This window comes from Emiliania huxleyi (genome assembly GCF_000372725.1).
Source record: "Emiliania huxleyi CCMP1516 unplaced genomic scaffold EMIHUscaffold_78, whole genome shotgun sequence".
NCBI classification, from domain to species: Eukaryota; Haptophyta; order Isochrysidales; family Noelaerhabdaceae; genus Emiliania; species Emiliania huxleyi.
Genome location: NW_005196163.1, coordinates 298,587 through 315,303, shown reverse-complemented (window position 1 = coordinate 315,303; position 16,717 = coordinate 298,587). Strand labels below are relative to the sequence as shown.

The following is a 16,717-nucleotide window of genomic DNA, read 5'->3' as shown; positions in this document are numbered from 1 at the left end:
TGGGATGGGGTGCTCGCGACGCGGCAAGCCGTTTCATGCTGCGTCTGGTGCCGCAGGTGCCGAGGACCCCGACCGAGACGACGCCGCAGCGGCCGCCTCCGCCGCCTGATTGATGGCGGCGATGCCATCGAGCACGGCTGCCCTCGGCTTGCTGGCGTCGCGTCCCACCGGCTGCATCTGGTCCACACCTCGCATTGGTGTATTTGACAAGCTCTCCAGCTCGACGAGGGACGGGGTCCCTGATTGCTGCGCGTGTCGCGAACCCGGCGACGACGGCCCCGCCAGGTGGTTTGGGCTGCCTGTCGGCTGCTCTGCCGCCTGGAGCATCGTCGCCAGCATGGTCAACCGTCCAAAAAGGCCGAGCGCCCTGTGCCACACGGCAGAGCCCCTCTCCCTCTGTTTTGACCCCGCCGCCTTTTCCACGCCGCACCACACAGGAGGAGAGGCTGCCCCACGGCGGCGCCCCCCCCCCTTTCTCAACACGCAGAGCAGAGCTCTACTATGTCTCGCTCGCGCGGCGTCGGACTGCCGCTTTTGTGTGGTTTCGCCTGAGTGACCCTGTGTGTGCCCACCCACCGCCCTCACTCATCCCACAGCTACACGGACTCGCCCGACGGAGGGATTAGGGGTACACGAACTCGTGTGGGCAGCCGCGCGAGAGGCTGCAGCAGTTGCAGAGAGCTACGCGAGGTGGCATGGAGGTTGCAGAGAGAGGAATCGACGAGGGACTGCCCGGTCGCACAGCACGATTCACGCGACAGGCACGGCAAGAGAAATTTTTTCTGGCATTCTGCTCGTGCATGTGGGGACCCTGTCCTGTGTCATATCGACTTTTTCTTTTTGTAAAATTTCTTTCTTTTGTGGTGAGCCGGTGTGTGTGCCAGTCCGCGCCAGTCCGCGCCCTTGTCGTGCCAGTGTGCTGTGAGAGAGGCTTGTATTTTAAGAATTCTCTTGTAAAACGTCCGTCCGTGTCTTCTGGCCGGCCGGAGGCGCAGCGTTCCCGTGATGCGGTGCCTATCGCTGGTCGCCCTCGTGCTCGCGCTGCCGCTCGCGCTCTCCTCGAGGAGAGGCGATGCCGTCGCAGAGCGTGCCAACCAATCGCACGGCATGCGGGAAATTCGGCAGACGAGAGCGCTGCACAGCCCGCGCGTCGCAGTGTGCTTCTTTGGCTCGCCGCGCTCTCTGATCTACACGCGCGAGTCGCTGGTCGCGAATGCCTTCAGGCCGCTCTCCTCGCACGCCAAGCTCGACGCCTTTGTCCACGCGCTTGTCGCCGAGCCGCCCGCTGCAAATCTTTCGGCCTTGCTCGAATCGCTCCCGCGATGGGCGTGCCCCTCTTGCAACGCCAGCGATATCTCCCGGCGCCTACAAACAGCTGACCAGGCTGTCATTGACAGGGAGTGGAGCCTCTGGGCTGTCAGCAGACAGACCGCCTCGCTCGCCCAGGACCGCGCGAGAAGGAGGAACGCGAGCGCCCTTCTCGATCGCAAATCGAGATACGCCGGGTGGAGGAGACGCTACCCGGATGACACGATCGTCAACGTGTACCGCTCGCGCCTGAGTGCTCGCTTATCTTGGACGCTTGCCTTCGCGCACGAGGGCCGGACTGGGCACCGGTTTTCGCACGTGCTGCTTGCGCGGCTGGACACTGCGCTCCTCTCGTCCATCGAGTGGCCTCCTGCGCACGGTGCGGTCAGCGTGCCCGACTTCCACCAACACGACGGCGTCAACGACCGCCTCGCATTTGGGGAGCGTTGGCCCATGTCGCTCTACCTGCGACAGTTCGACATGACGCTCAAGTCGCCAACCACCGGCAGAGCCAAGGCCTACTCCAACGTTGAGCGCTTTCAGAGCGAGATGATGCTGTGCGACCACCTGACCAAGACCAAGGTGCGCGTCGCTTTGATCCGGGTGTGCGTGCTTCGCGTGCGCGCCAACGGAGCGCTGCACTCTGTTGACCTCAACGCCACGATGAACCGGCCAACAGTCTGCGAGGGGCGCGGGCTGCGCGTGCTTCGACTGCCACCGGGATGGCGCGAAGGTGGAGAGGGGACACAGCGGCCAAAGTCCACCTCCCACACGCGCACAGTGGAGGGTCAGTACCGTCATCTCCGGTCTGTGTGCAACTTCAGCTCTCTTTCAGCCGGGTTTTTACGGTCTTGAGTTGGCATGCTCATGGCTACCTGATTTTGCGTAAGTTAGTCGATAATAATAAATAACGCAAGCGCCGCGGCCTTGGCCATCTACGTAGGGGGGGATTCGTAGATAAAAAAAGCTCTGTGGGACTCGTACTAACCAGAGAGCCTGGCTGGCTATGATCGGAAACGGAGCGGCTGCTGCGCGAGTCCCCTTCGCCGGGCGTCGACGGTCGACCTCGTATATCGCCCCTCAGTCCCCGCCGTCCTCCTCGCCACTGCTGCCTCCTCCGCCGCCGTACACCTCGTCCGCCTCCCACGGCGCGGGCATCGGCCGCTTGCCATTTTGCGCGAGCTGCTCGAGCAGCTTAGGCGCGGCGTGCATGCACTCGTCCAGCGGCACGATCGCGAGCGAGTTTCGCGCCTGGTGCGGCGGCGGGGTGGAGGACGCCGTGAGGAGACTGCGAGGAGCGGGTCTGTGGGGAGGGTGTGTGCGCGCGGGGGGCGCCGCGGAGGAGGGGCACCTCGGGCAGCCGGAACCAGCGCCCCAGCCGGTGCTCCTGCCCGACCGCCGCGGCGACAAACTTGCCGCTCCGCGCGAGGGCGATCCCGTTCACGAACCCGGTCAGGGGGACCGAGTGGATGGGCGAGAGGGAGCGGCCCGCGTCGTCGGCGTGCCAGAAGCGGAGGGCGCCGTCGCACGAGCCCGAGAGGACGACGTCCGAGTGCGGCGGCGCCGCGAGCGCGGTGATCCAGCAGGGCGCCCCCCCCGTGAGGGCGCCGCCGAGCCCGTGCGCAGTCGGCAGCGTGGCGAGAGGCCGCTTGCGCATCGACGACCAGAGGGAGAGGGTGCCGTCCTGGGCGCCCGCCACGAAGCTGGTCGGGGAGAGCATGGCCACCGCGTCGAGCGGCGAGCTGCCGCCGCCGAACACGAGCTGCGTCTCCTCGTCCACCTTCCACAGCCGAAGCGTCCGGTCCTCGGCCGCAGAGACGAGCGACTGCTCGCCGACGGCGTCGAGGGCGGTGATGCCCTCCTGGTGTCCGAAGAGCGTCTCGACGAAGCCGCGCTGCGCGACGTTCCACACGCGCACGCACCGGTCGGACGAGCCCGAGTACGCCTCCGCCGCCGGCGCGTCTCGCCGCAGCGCGAGGCTCGTCACGCGCTTGCGGTGGCCGCCGAGGCACTTGACGACGCCGTTCGTGCGCAGGTCCCAGACGAGCACGCGCGCGTCGCCGCCGCCCGTGAGCAGCGTGCGCCTACAGCCGTCCCCGTGAACGGTGACGCCTCGTCGACCTCTCGCAGCCGGCGCCACCGCCGCCGCAAGCGGCGCGCCCGTCGTCCGCTGCGGCGACGGCGAGCACGTCGCGTGAGTGACCGCGCGGCGTGGCGCCGGGTTCGGCGGGCGCGCGGTCCGGCGGCAGCCGCGTGCGCGCGCCGCCCTCGCGCAGCTCCCAGCACAGCACCTCGCCCCCTTTGCAGCCGGCGAACGCCCTCGTCTCATCCGCCGACAGCGCGACGCAGGTCGGGCTGAGGCGAGGCCCGCGGAGGACGCGGACGCTCGAGGGAGGCGTCGGCCCAGCGCGGCGCAGCGGCGCCGCCAGCCGCCGCACGAATTTGCCGTCCCGCCGCAGCGCCTCCTCCTCCAGCTCCGCGGCGACGGCGTCGGACGGCGCGCCGCTGCTGCTGCCCTTTGCACGGCGCGAGCGAGCGGCGTCGTCCATCCGAGAGAGCATCTCCTTGGCCAGTCTGACGCGACGCTCGTCCGGCGTCTCCGCCGCCTCCGCCGCCTCGCGCTCCGCGGCGGCCGTCGCGGCGGCGGACGCCGCCGCCGACGGCTCGGCCTCGTCGCCCGAGTCGCCCGAGTCCACCTCCTCATCGAGAGCGGCCCGTGCACGCGACGGCGTGCCGCCGCTCGCAGCGCCGCCGCTGGGCGCGCTCTTCTTCTTGGCCGGCACGGGCGCGCGCTTGCCGTGCGAAACGAGCCGCTTGGGCATGTCGACTGGCGCGAGCGAGCTCGCGTGACAGAGGAGCCTCGTCGCTCGTCGCCTGCAAAAAAAGACAAATCTCCGGCGTTGGAGCAGCAGCTCCTGAGCACGGCGCCGCATGCGCCTGTTGATAGGTCCAGGTGATAGCCCTGGATGGGCAATGCATACGCCTAGTTGGGCCTCAGATCGCCCGACCGCGTCCCGGTGCTCTGTGCGCTGGGAGCTGGGTTCCAATTTTTCCGGGGTATGGTATGGTACTCTCGGGCGGCCCAAAGGGGGGGGGGGGGGGTATGGTCCTGACCGCCCAAGGCTTAGCCCTACCCCATACCCCAAGCAGGTCTTCCAAGAGGCGGCGGGTATGGTCTCGAGGTGGGTTGGCCGAGCGTACCATACCATACCCCGGAAAAAGTTGGAACCCTGAGCAACAAGCAGCCGGCGGCTGTGCGAGGGGGGGGGGGGGCGCTTATGAAAGAAAGAATTCTTAAAGCCTCTCTCACAGAAAAGAAAGAAGTCAGTTCGACGATTCGTCGACCGCGGAGTCCCTAGGTGTTGAATACCTCGCGGAGCGCAGAAAAATTCAGGAAAATACGTATTCAAGGCCAGAAATCTTGAATTCATGAATACAACCCTTGTATTCAAGAAAAAAGAATTTCCGCGCGTCGAGCGCTGCGACTCGGACTCGGACGAGAACAACTCGGACAAGAGGAGGACCTGATGGTCTAGTGGCCGCCCTCTGCCCGCGCTCCGCGCGCGCTAGCGCGCTCCGCGCGCTCTCCGCGCCGCGCGCTCGCTGCGGCTTCCGCGCGCTTCCGCGCGCTCCGCGCCTGCACAACTAGCTAGCGGCGCTCCGCGCCGCATGTATTCCGTATGTGTTCCGGCGGCGCTGCGCGCCTTTTTGAATACAGTATTCAGGCTCCTGGGAGACCTCTCTGTGAATTCATGTATTTGTATTCAACACCTAGGGCGGAGTCCTGTTGACCTGTTGTGCCGGCTGTGCTCTCGTCGTCGAACTCGTCGTCGAACCACTTCCGTCCACCCTTGGGAAAGCATGTTGGCTGCCGATAAGGACCGGCTGGTGGCCGCGCTCAAACAGAACGCGCTCGCGCTGCGACAGAAGGAGCTCGACTACTACGTCGAGCGCTACTCCAACATTGCGACTCAGGCGTCGATCGTCGCCGGCTTTGCGTTTGACTCGCTCGTCGAGCTCGAAATCTCGGACGACATGCGCGCCGCCCTCGCGCCGGGCGGGCGGTGGAAGGCGGAGCTGCGTTGGATGGAGACGGTCTACTACGGCTCTGCGTCGCTCACCATGGCCCTCGCCCTCTACACGGTGTGCGTCGCCAGCTTTGCGACGGTGTACGGGCACCGGCTCGCGCTGCAGGGGCCGACCGGCTCGGTCGAGCGCGCGGTGGCGGTGATGATGAAGCAGCGCCACTCCATCTTTGTGACGTATGGCCTCTCGCTGCTCTCGCTCGTCGTCGCCGCCATCACCATGTCGTGGATCAAGATGGGCGTCGCCGCCACCTTTGTCAGCGGCATCTTCCTCGCGCTGCTCCTAGGTCGCGCACCGCCCTCGCCCGCCCTCCCACGCCGGGCCGGCGCCGTCGCCGCCCACGCCCCCTCCTCCCCCTCCTCCGCGCACCCGTCGCCGCGCCGCTCCGCCAGGGCTCGTGCGCAAGCACCAGCAGATGAAGGTTGTCCTCCGGAGAGCCGCGGTCGCCGTCTGGCGCGCCGGCTGACCGCGCGCGGGTGCGCGCGCGTAGGCGCTCTTCCGCATCCCTCAGGAGCACATGGTGCAGGGCGACGTGCGGCTCTTTGCAGGCGCCGAGCACGTCGACGTCTCGCGCCTCGAGGCGGGCTTTGGCGAGGCGGCGTCTGCGCCGCCGGGAGGCGGGCCGCCGCACGACCAGGGGGCGTCGCCACCGCCGCCGCTCTCGCCTGGCCTCCCGCGCGGCGGCAGCAGCAGCTGCGGCGGCAGCGCCACGGCGAGCGCGATCCACGTGAGCCCGTCGCCGCTGCCGCCGGCGGCAGCCCCTTCGGCGGGGGGCGGCAGCTGCTCTCCGTCGCCGCTGCCGTCCATCGCCGAAAGCTCGCGCTCCGGCAAGTCGCGCGGCGCCGGCTCCAGCGAGAGCGATGCACGGCTGCCGCTGCTGCGCCAGGCGGCGCCGGATGCGACCGGCACGCAGCCGCTGCGCTCCGGGACGCCGCCCTGAGAGAACGATTAGAGAGACGGAGAGGGCGGGAGTCGTCCTGGAGAAGGCAGAAGTGGAAGAAGAGTAGTTATGAGCAAGCGAAAGGAGCACTTGGAGTGCAGTCGGCAACCTCACATCCAGGGCCGGGGAGCTAAGAAGCGCACCCAGCGAACCGCGCAAGGCCTCATTTTTCTTTATTGCGTTAGTGCTAGTGCGAGCCAGTCCCGTGCCCAGTGTTGTGCGAGCGGCTTCAAATTCTTTATTGCGTTTGGCCGCCCACCTTGTTGGTGAAGCCGTCCCTGCGGCGCGGTCCGCGCGAGCGCGGGCCCGGCCCGTCCGCCGCAATACCGCCGGGCGCCTCATAGCAGATGCATATGCACACCGCGTCCAGGCGACGAGGCAGCCGCGCTTCGGCGCCGGAAGAATGCGAGGCGGAGACCGAGGGGCCGGAGCTCTCTGCGCTGCTTCGCTGGTCGTTCGCCGCGGCGTCCATTGGCGTGTGGTCTCCCGTCTTCATCTTTTCGGCACTGCGCAACACGCTCTACGTCATCCACTTTGGCGTCGGCGTGCAGCCGCTCTCCATCGTCAACATTGTGATGGGGTGGTGGAACGCGCTGAACGGGCCCTTCATCGCGCGCTGGGCGGACGCCGGCGTGCTCAACCGCCTCTCCCTCTTCTCGCCCGCCGAGGCGTGGGGCCGCAGGGCGCCGTGGATCCTGCTCGGCACGCCGCTCGCCATAGCGGGCACCGCCGCCATCTGGGTGCCGCCCTCGCACGAGGAGGGCGCGCTGGTTGCGTGGTACGCGGGGTCGTACTTTCTGCTCGTCAACGGCGTGACCGCCCAGATGCAGGCCTACCTCGCCTCGATCCAGGAGCTCTTCACCACGGGCGCGTCGCGCAAGCGTGCGATCGCGCGCCAGGTGCCGTTCCTGACCGTCTCGCAGCTCGTCTCGGCGGTGCTGCCGGTGATCGCCTTCTCCTACACGCCCGACACGACAGAGACGTGCTGCATCCCCGCCTCCGGCTGCCCACAGCCCGACGAGCACGACAGCCTCCCCTGCGTGTGCTACCGTGATGCCCCCGACCTATTTGGCGTGCACGACTATCGCGCCCGGTCGCCGCCGCCGCCGCCTCCGCCGCTCTCACCGGCCGAGAGTCCTCCCTCCGCCCCGTGGGCCGCCGCCCCGTGGGTGCTCGCCACCGACGCCTTTGCACCCGACTACGTCGCCCAGTGCGCCGCCGCCGCCAACGCGTCTGCGGACGGCCTGCTCAGCGAGGCGCTGAAGCTGCGCGCCGACGCGTGCGGCCTCGACCCGGAAACGGGCGAGCCGAGCGGGGTCGGCACCGAGTTTTGGCGCTTCGGCCTCGTCGCCGGCCTCATCGCGCTCATGGGGACGTGCGCCTTCCTCGCCGTCGCGCCGGCGCGCCGCACGCCAATCTCGCTCGAGGAGGCGGGCGGGCAGGCGCCGCTCTCGCTCTGCGCCTCGCTCCGGGCAACCTTCCGCCTGCACTCGTTCCGCGTCTACGCCGCCATCATGTTCCTCTCGCAGTGCTACATGTCGCACCTCCTCACCAACATCTCGCTCTATCTCGTCTACGTCGTCGGCATCGACGTGGCGCAGGCGGCCGCCCCGCCGCCCCGCTCGCCCGCCCGCCCCGCCCGCCCCGCCGCCCCGCTCGCCCCACCCGCCCCGCCGCCCCGCTCGCCCCGCCCGCCCTCCCTCGCGGCCGACACGCCGCCCGGCCCTCGCCGCAGGTCGGCTTTCTGATGGGCGCCATGATGCTGCCCGTCATCGCGACGCGCGTCCTCTCGCTGCCCCTCTATTTGTGGCTCCTCCAGCGCGCGCACCCGGCGTCCGTCTACTCCGTCTTGCGCGCGATCGAGGCGGGGCTGGTGGTCCTCTTCTTCCTCCTGCTGAAAGCAGAGGGCAACGCGGAGGGCGGCCCGCAGATGAGCAAGCTCACCGCCACCGCCGCCGCCGCGGGCGCCGTGCTCGGCGTGACGCAGAGCCCGAACGACATCATCTCGCACATGCTGATGGGGTGGGCGATCGACGAAGACGGCGTCGAGCGGCGCGGGCTGAGGCGGGAGGGGATGTTCTACGCCTGTAACGGCAAGCAGACGCCGCCGGCCCGCCCCTCGCGAGGCGACGCCGAGCCCCCCTGACCCCCTCCCCCCCCCCCCCCCCAAAACCTCTCGCAGGCGTCTGCCAGCACCTCTCCGAGGTCGTCGTCGCGCTGATCCTCGCCTCCTACGGCTGGGCGGGCTTCGACCCGAAGCAGTGCCCCTCCGAGCAGCCCGCCTCCGCGGCGCGCGCCCGCGCGCCTCCCGCCCTCGCCGCCCTCCCCTGCCCCACCCTAGCGGCCGCCGTCGCAGGTGACCGCCATCGAGCTCTCCTTCCTGGTCTTTGGCCCCGTCGTGCTCGCCCTCCTCACGCTTCTCGGCTTTGCCTACCCCATCCGCGGCGAGCGGCTCGCGCGGCTCAAGGCGCAGGTCGCGGTGCTGAACGAGGACCGGTCGCGGCGCATCACCGAGCGCAACGTCTCCCGCCCTGCCTCCACGCGCGGCACCGCCTCCACCCGCACCCTGGCCGAGGTTGTGTTTCGCAGCCGCGGCTCGAGGCCCGACGAGGTCGCCCTCTCGGAGCAGCTGACCACGTCGTCGGTGCCTTACTCCGAGCCCGCCTCGGAGGCCGGAGGGGCGGCAGCGAGTGCTGAGGCAGCGAGTGCCGAGGCGCCCGACAAGAACAGCAGCAGCAAGCACGCGGTCGCGGACGAGGCGGGCGGCGAGGAGGCGGTCGAGCGTGACCTGGCCGTGGTGGCCCCGGCGCCCTTGAGCCGTGTATGACAGATACTTAACGGCACCGGTAAAACGCACCTCTTTTAACATAGATAAAGGCCGGCGATACATACACACATGGCAGGTAGAGGGGTGCGCCGCGACCCGGCGAGTCGCCGCGGCCGCGCTGCGGGCCGAGCCCGAAAACAGAATGATAGTGCCAGAGCGGGGCGCAGCGTGTGTTTACGGGCGGTGCGAGCGCCGCTTCAGTCTGCGCTGTACGCCGCGCGAGATAGCTTTCCATGCTAGCTCCGGGAGGTCCAGTGACCCAAAGCCTGACGGCAGCGTTGTACTGCGAGGCTCGCGCGCGTCTTCCTCCTGGTAAGTATACGCGGGCGGCAGGATGAGAGAGAGGATGTCTCCCGGCGCGCGGCGTGCAACATTCTGGGTAATGTGGCTGGACGCCGGCGCCCGACAGATTGGGCACCTGGGCTCTTTGGTTGCTCGGAGCCACGCAGTGAGGCAGCGTCGGCAAAACCCGTGCTTGCAGGCGGCGGCGGCGCCAGGGCCTGGCACGCTTGGCCACGTGATGAGCTTGTCGCAGGGCCCGAGGCAGATTGAGCACTCGCTTTGCGGGATTCGCCTCGCAGCTCGCTGGATCGTGGCGGCCGCGAGCTCCTGCATGGCCAATTTGCCCCTCGCAGCTCGCTGGATCGTGGCGGCCGCGAGCTCCTGCATGGCCAATTTGCCGACGTTGCCGAGGTCCAAACCGAGCACTGGGGTTGCGTGGCGTGGGAAGATTGTACTCTGGCACGGAACTGGGGGAAATGACGAATTTTGCCTGGTTTTATTTTTCTGCGACCGTTTTGATGTCCAGTCCGGCACGGCCGGCTGCCTTCGTTGTCGCGCGGGCTTTAGAAGGCATCTCTATCTACCTGCTTGCAGGTGCCCGGGCTCGGGGCGTCGGAGTGGAGCTGCGTCGTGCCATCTATCTTTTCGCGTATGTGCCCCTTGGCCCTGTCCAATGAATAAATAAATAAAACGGTCAAACTCTGAGATGAGATGGGATCTTGGCCCCGCCCGGCGGCGGCGCCCGCGCGAGCGGAGACACGACGCGCTTTTTTGCTGTTGTATATCAGCGATGCAAATAAAGGCCCGGGCAGCAAGGAGAGCGTCCAGAGACACACTCCGGCTTCTTGGCATGTGTGTGGACAGAAATCGCTGTGTCTTCTCTGTTCTTCTCCCCGAGACGGACTCGAAGCGACACCGAGCAGCACCTCGCCTGGGGCCGGCCGGCGCTGGCGTTTACGCATAGCCGCTGTTGGCTCCGAGGATGAGCTTGAGAGCGACGATCGCCCAGAAGCCGACGCCGCCGATCACCAGCAGCGGGTTGGTGCCCGCCGTCGGGGCCTTTGAGCTGCCGAGGAAGCCGCCGACGCTGCCCGCAACCTGGCCCGGCAGAGCTGCGAAGAGCTGGGCGCCCTCTCCCGAGCGAGCGCCGCGGGTGGCGCCGGTCGGCTTGCGAGAAACGGGCTTGCGTGCGACGGGCTTGCGAACGGGCGCGTTCTTGGCCACGGGCTTGCGCACCGGCGCCCTCTTTGGCGGCGCCTTCTTGGCGACGGGCTTCTTGGCGACGGGCTTCTTCGCCACGACCCTCTTGACCGGCTTCTTGACAGGCTGGCGGGGCCGGAGGCACAGTGGCGCTACCAGTGAGGTGGGTAGGTTGGGCACGGTGCCGCACTAGTGAGTCAGGCCGCGAGCTGGGGAAATGAGGTGGTGGCGACGGTGCAGCCGCTTCTGCGGAGTGAGGGTGGGCAATGCGAACCTTCTTGACCGGCGAGACGGAGGGCGGCTTCTTCACGGCCTTCTTGACCGGCCTCACCGGCTTCTTCAGCGGCTTCTGATGCGGAGGGAGGGTGCAGGGTAAAGGCTGGGTGGCACGCGTTTGTGCAGCGCAATAGGCGTGCCTTGGGTGCCGCAGCCTTGGCACCAAAGAACATAGAAGGCTGGACGGCAGCAGAGGCGGCCGGAGAGAGCAGCGCACGCGCCGGCCGCGCGGGAGCGAGCGAGAAGGCGGATGTGGCCGCGAGGAGGCCGAGGGCAGCCACGAGCCTCGTGAGCTGCATGAGAGATCCAGCCGGGGGGTGTGCTTTTAGTGTCCATGAAGCTGAAAGAAAAAATGAAAATTGCACATGTGGATTATGTGCGAACAGAGATAGGAAGAGGTAGACGCCCGAGGGTGGCCGACGGCTAGCACCGCACTTCTCTCCTTAAAATCCAAGGTTGGTGGCGGCGTGCCGTCCTCCCACCCATCCCATCCCTCCCTTGCGTTGTCTGTGTTCTTTCTTTCTTTCTTTATGTGCGGGCTGCGGGAGAGAGTTGAGCAGTGCCTGCCAGCCATGCATGGATGGCACAAACAAACAGGCAAGACCGGGACCGGGCCCCCAGCTTCGGCTGAGTGAGGGCTGACAAGCTGCCGGCCGGCCCGTGAGTGAGAGTGAGTGAGTGAGTATTCTTGATACGAAACCACGACGACACACACACACACACACACACACACACACACACACACACACACACACACACACACACACACACACACACACACACACACACACACACACACACACACACACACACACACACACACACACACACACACACACACACACACACACACACACACACACACACACACACACACACACACACACACACACACACACACAAGCTGCCGAGCCCAAATCACGGCGTCGGCGAGAGTCGTGATTTCTGGTTGGTTGGGTTTCAAAAATTCTAAAAAATCTCTCTCAAACAAAACAACAAAGAAATGATGTGTGAATGATTTGAATTTGTTTGGTATTGCTAAAAAATAAACAACGACAAAGAAGGCCAAATCACACCTATGTTTTTGAGATTCGCCTCGCAAAGTACCCGGCCAACGATATTTTCCTGCTTAGCGCGATTTCCGTGAAACCAGTTTACCCAGTCTCCCACAATTCATGTTTCAGCTTACCCGGTCGCTAAAATTTATCAGGGCAGATTACCCGGTCGACCAAGTTTCTCGTCCAGATTACCCGGCAACGATTTTCCTGCTCAGCAGTAATTTCATCAAAAAACTGACAAATCAGTTTACCCAGTCTCTCCCACAATTCGCGTTTCAGCTTACCCGGTCGCTAAAAGTTCTTCAGGGCAGATTACCAGGGCCGCACTGGCAAGTGCAACGCGCCTCATGTCGGAGAGCGACCGTGCCTCGTTCTACTTGCCGGGGCTCATAGTCCTTCTCGTGCTTGCGCATGTACTCCAATGAAGGCGCGGTTCATGCGGAGAATCACCACCATCGAGTACTCCTCCGCGTTGAGACTGAGGCGGTGACGCGGTGCACCACTGCTTGGCGCAGAAAGACTCGGCCATGAGGGCGCCGAAAGACTCGCCATCGCCGGGAGGAAGCCAAACCGTGGCTGCTTCTCAAGGTCGCGTAAATCCGTCCCATGTCCAGGTGAAGCTGGTCGATGAGGTCCTCTTGAGGATCGAAGTCGTACAGTTCCGGACGGGCATTAAGAACCTCTAACGTTAAGAACCTGAGGCTCATATTTCGGCCGGATCCCTAAGAACTCCCTAAGAACCTGAGGCTGGGCCAACGCCTGCAGCCGGCGCCCCTGCCCCCGCGGCCGCAGCCGCAGGGGCAGCTCACGGCAGCGAATGACTCTCTTGTCACGCCATGCGCGAACTTACTGTTCCAAACTTCCAAACTGTTTTAAGACCCATTTATTGATTTTTAATCGAAGCCGAAACGGTTTAAAAAACCATCCACCCGGTTAAGAACCTGAGGCTCGGCCCCCGACGGACCGCCGACTTAGCTAAGAACCTGAGGCTGGGCGAAGAACCTGTGCGTTCTTAATGCCCGTCCGGAACTGTACTTGTCGTTCTCCTGTGAACAAGCGCGATATGAGTTCGAACGTAAAATCCGTAAGTTATCGGCGTCGGAGGAGCGTGGGCGGCAACTGTATGTTAGGGCTGAGCGGCGACAGACGGCCGGCGGGCAGAGGCACAGGTAGCCCATCATCTCGTCTTTTCCTTCGAATTTCTGGGTCTCGGTTCACGGGTGATTCGCGAACTGTGGTTCGCGAACTGTGTCGGTGTGTAAGAGGTGTGAAAGGAAGCTTGGTTCATGGCCCTGGATGTGAGGTTGATGACTGCACTCCAAGTGCTCCAAATGAACTAGTTCAGTGGTCTTCACCCTCGAACCGACCATGAACTCTGAACCGTGAACTCGAACCGAGGCACAGGACATAAGGGCGAACCGCGAACCAGTGAACGAACCAGGCGGGGCAGCGTCGGGCCGAACCGTGAACCGTGAACCGACTAGCACCCGCCCCGACTCCGTGAAATTCTTTTTCACCACAGGAAATAAAAAATCGTGGTCGAAGCTTCGCCGGGGGGGGGGGGGTACACCGCTCACCGGCTAGTCTCTCTACTCCGATCTCGATTTTCACTTCTCAGGAAATAAAAAAATGGTTCTCCAAGCTTCCCGGCGAGCACGCGCCCGCGCAGCCGACGCTCGCCAACTGCTCTCGCAAGGTGTACTCCCCCGCTCGCCGTTCTCCCCTCGGCGGTCCCGTGCGCCGTTTCTTCGGCCACCTTGCCTCACCAGCAGCAGCGTGTGGCAAGTCGTCGTCTCAGCACCGACACCCTGTGCTTCCGCCGCAGGCACACCCAACCATGCCGAAGAAGGAGCGGCTTGCCAAGCAGGCCGCCTTTGCCATGAGCAAGGAGCTCGACTCGGAGATGACCGACGAGCAGCGCGAGCGTATGGAGAAGTCGGGAATGGGCGTCGGCGGAGGCCTCGACAAGGGCGAAGCGACGCTATTCGGTGCGCGCCGCCGGCCGTCGCTGCAGCCGCAGCTGCAGCCGCCGCAGCCGCCGCAGCCGCCGCAGCCGCCGCAGCCGCCGCAGCCGCCGCAGCCGCCGCAGCCGCCGCAGCCGCTGCAGCCGCCGCAGCCGCCGCAGCCGCCGCAGCCGCCGCAGCAGCGGCATTCCCGCGAACTGTCTGGAGCGTGCTGCGCGGGCTCTTGGCCCTTGGAGCGGCGTCGGCGGACGGACTCCTTAACGCGGGCGGCGCGTCGACAGCGCTGAGCGCACACGAGAGCCACGAGGATGCAATTCTAGTAGGGCGACTCTGTGCGCTCACCCGTCGCACCCCCGCCCCCGACATACAGAGAAGAAGATGACTAAGGAGGAGAAGAAGGCGGCCGCCGAGGCCAAGAAGGCCGAGATTGCCGCGAAGAAGGCGGCGCGCAAGGCGGCAGAGGCGTCCTCGGGGCGGCGGCGAGGGAGGCGCCACATGGCTTGCGGCGGCGGTCACCGCCTGTGCGAGCTGTAGGCGGCGGAGCGGGGCGAGGTGGTGGAGGAGGAGATGTCGGAGCTTGAGATTGGCGACAAGGCCAAGAAGGGCAAGAAGGGCAAGAAGGATGCGGCGGAGGACGAGGGCGCGCTCGACAAGGGCACGCACGAGCTCGCCGTCGTGACTGCGAACCTGACGTCGCGCAAGGACTCGCGCGACATCAAGATCGACTCCTTCTCGATCTCGCTCTTCGGCGCGCGGCGGCCGACCTGCCGCTCAGGTCCGCCCTGCGCCTGCAGACGGGTCCCCGAGGGCGTCCGTAGGCAAGCAGCTGTTTGAGGATCAGACGCTCGAGCTGACGTGGGGGCACCGCTACGGCCTCATCGCGCAGAACGGGTCGGGCAAGAGCACGATGCTCAAGTGACGCCGCCGCGCCGCGCTCCCCGGCTTCTTCGGCGCCGCCGCGGCTCGCTCCCACTGCGGCGCCCCCTCTCCCCCGCAGGTGCGTTGCGTCGCGGCTGGTTCCGATCCCAGAGTGGATGGACATCTGGTGCGCCTCGCCGCGCCGCCGCGCCGCCCGCCCGCGCCGCCCGCCCGCCCGTGCCGCCCGCCACTCATCTCCCGGGTGACGTCGCGGTGCAGGTTCCTGGACCACGAGGCCGAGCCGACCGACCGTTCCGCCGTCGACACTGTCATCGACACGGTGCGCGAGGAGAAGGAGAGGCTCGAGGCGCTCGAGGAGGAGATCATGTCGACGGTGGGGCCCGAGGACCCGCGGCTTGAGGCGATCTACGACAAGCTTGAGCGGATGGACCCGAGCACCTTCGAGAAGCGCGCGGGGGAGCTCCTCTTCGGCCTCGGCTTCTCGCAGGCGATGATGAAGCGCGCGGCTATGCAGACGTGGGGCGGGTGGCGGGGCGTGAGCGGAGCCTCTTCACCGCACCGGCTGCGAATAGGCGCGCGACCAAGGACATGTCGGGCGGGTGGCGCATGCGGGTGGCGCTGGCGCAGGCGCTCTTCGTCAAGCCGATGGTGCTCGTGCTGGACGAGCCCACCAACCACCTGGACTTGGGCGCGTGCGTGTGGCTCGAGGACTACCTCGCCAAGTGGGACTCGATCCTGCTCTTCACGTCCCACTCGGCCGACTTCCTCAACGGCGTCGCGTCCAAGATCTACCATCTGACCGTGCGGCAGACGCTCGACCTGTACGGAGGCAACTACGACTCGTACGTGCGCACGCGGCGCGAGGCGGAGGTGAACCAGCTCAAGCGGTACGAGAAGGAGCAGGAGGACATCAAGCACCTCAAGGAGTTCATCTCCTCGTGCGGCACCTACTCCAACCTGGTCAAGCAGGCGCAGTCCAAGCAGAAGATCATCGACAAGATGGTCGAGGCGGGCCTCACCACAAAGCCGGTCGACGACCCCGTCTTCCGCTTCGGCTTCCCGTCGTCGGAAAAGATCCCGCCGCCGGTCATGGCCTTCCAGAACGTCTCCTTCTCCTACTCGGGCAAGGTCGAGGACTACCTGTACACCAACCTCGACTTTGGGATCGACTGCGACAGCCGCATCGCCCTCGTCGGCCCGAACGGCGCGGGCAAGTCCACGCTCCTCAAGCTGATGACGCTCGACATCGAGCCCTCCGAGGGCGAGATCCGCCGCAACCCGCACCTCCGGATCGGCAGGTACAACCAGCACTCGGAGGACGTGCTCGACCTCAACAAGACGCCGCTCGATTTCATGTTGGAAAAGTACCCCGACGGGCTCGTCACCGCAGAGGGCAAGAAGAAGATGGAGGTGCAGGACTGGCGAAGCAAGCTCGGCATCTTCGGCGTCACCGGCAAGGCACCGCGCCGCCGCACGCCCCTTCCCACCACCGCTACGTGCACCTATACCCACCCCCTTCCATCCACGCCCCGCACAGGCGCAGACCTCGCTCATCTCTACGCTCTCGCCTGGCTACCGCGCGCGCCTCGTCTTTTGCCTGATGTCGCTGCGCAACCCGCATATGCTGCTGCTCGACGAGCCTACCAACCCGCTCGACATGGACATGATCGACTCGCTCGCGCTTGCGATCAAGAAGTTCAACGGCGGCGTGGTGCTCGTCTCGCACGACTTCAAGCTGCTCGACCAGGTGGCGGACGTCATCTGGGTGTGCGAGGACAAGAAGATCACTCCGTGGAAGGGCGACATCAACTCGTACAAGAACCATCTGCGCAAGCAGATGGCGCAGCAGGCCAAGTCGATTGGCATGGGCGCGGGAGGAGGCGTGCAGTGAGCGGCG

At 65.9% G+C, this 16,717-nt stretch overlaps 5 protein-coding genes across 5 annotated transcripts; 4 read left to right on the top strand and 1 right to left on the bottom strand.

The window, feature by feature from the left end:
- Positions 1-1,014: 1,014 nt before the first annotated feature.
- EMIHUDRAFT_465724 (hypothetical protein) lies at positions 1,015-4,130 on the bottom strand (the record flags this gene model as incomplete). The annotated part of the gene is made up of 5 exons (XM_005760081.1): positions 1,015-1,365; positions 1,687-1,773; positions 2,440-2,559; positions 2,660-3,392; positions 3,430-4,130. 5 exons carry the CDS (start codon positions 4,128-4,130, stop codon positions 1,015-1,017), a joined length of 1,992 nt encoding a protein of 663 aa, XP_005760138.1.
- Positions 4,131-5,169: 1,039 nt separating this feature from the next.
- Positions 5,170-6,334, top strand: EMIHUDRAFT_453284 (hypothetical protein; the record flags this gene model as incomplete). Its single annotated transcript, XM_005760080.1, has 5 exons — positions 5,170-5,319; positions 5,401-5,680; positions 5,787-5,815; positions 5,885-5,994; positions 6,247-6,334. 5 exons carry the CDS (start codon positions 5,170-5,172, stop codon positions 6,332-6,334), a joined length of 657 nt encoding a protein of 218 aa, XP_005760137.1.
- A 1,886-nt stretch (positions 6,335-8,220) lies between these two features.
- Positions 8,221-9,200, top strand: EMIHUDRAFT_438500 (hypothetical protein). Its single transcript, XM_005760079.1, has 3 exons — positions 8,221-8,427; positions 8,517-8,623; positions 8,691-9,200. Exons 1-3 carry the CDS (start codon positions 8,265-8,267, stop codon positions 9,159-9,161), a joined length of 741 nt encoding a protein of 246 aa, XP_005760136.1. The 5' UTR covers positions 8,221-8,264; the 3' UTR covers positions 9,162-9,200.
- On the top strand, positions 9,183-10,124 carry EMIHUDRAFT_453282 (hypothetical protein; the record flags this gene model as incomplete). Its single annotated transcript, XM_005760078.1, has 2 exons — positions 9,183-9,963; positions 10,038-10,124. Exons 1-2 carry the CDS (start codon positions 9,496-9,498, stop codon positions 10,122-10,124), a joined length of 555 nt encoding a protein of 184 aa, XP_005760135.1. The 5' UTR covers positions 9,183-9,495.
- Positions 10,125-14,758: 4,634 nt separating this feature from the next.
- On the top strand, positions 14,759-16,711 carry EMIHUDRAFT_68429 (ABC transporter protein; the record flags this gene model as incomplete). The annotated part of the gene is made up of 5 exons (XM_005760077.1): positions 14,759-14,856; positions 14,939-14,986; positions 15,079-15,336; positions 15,393-16,266; positions 16,358-16,711. Coding segments are annotated over 5 exons (1,632 nt in total), but the record flags the coding sequence as incomplete, so codon positions are not given.
- Between the last annotated feature and the right edge of the window lie 6 nt (positions 16,712-16,717).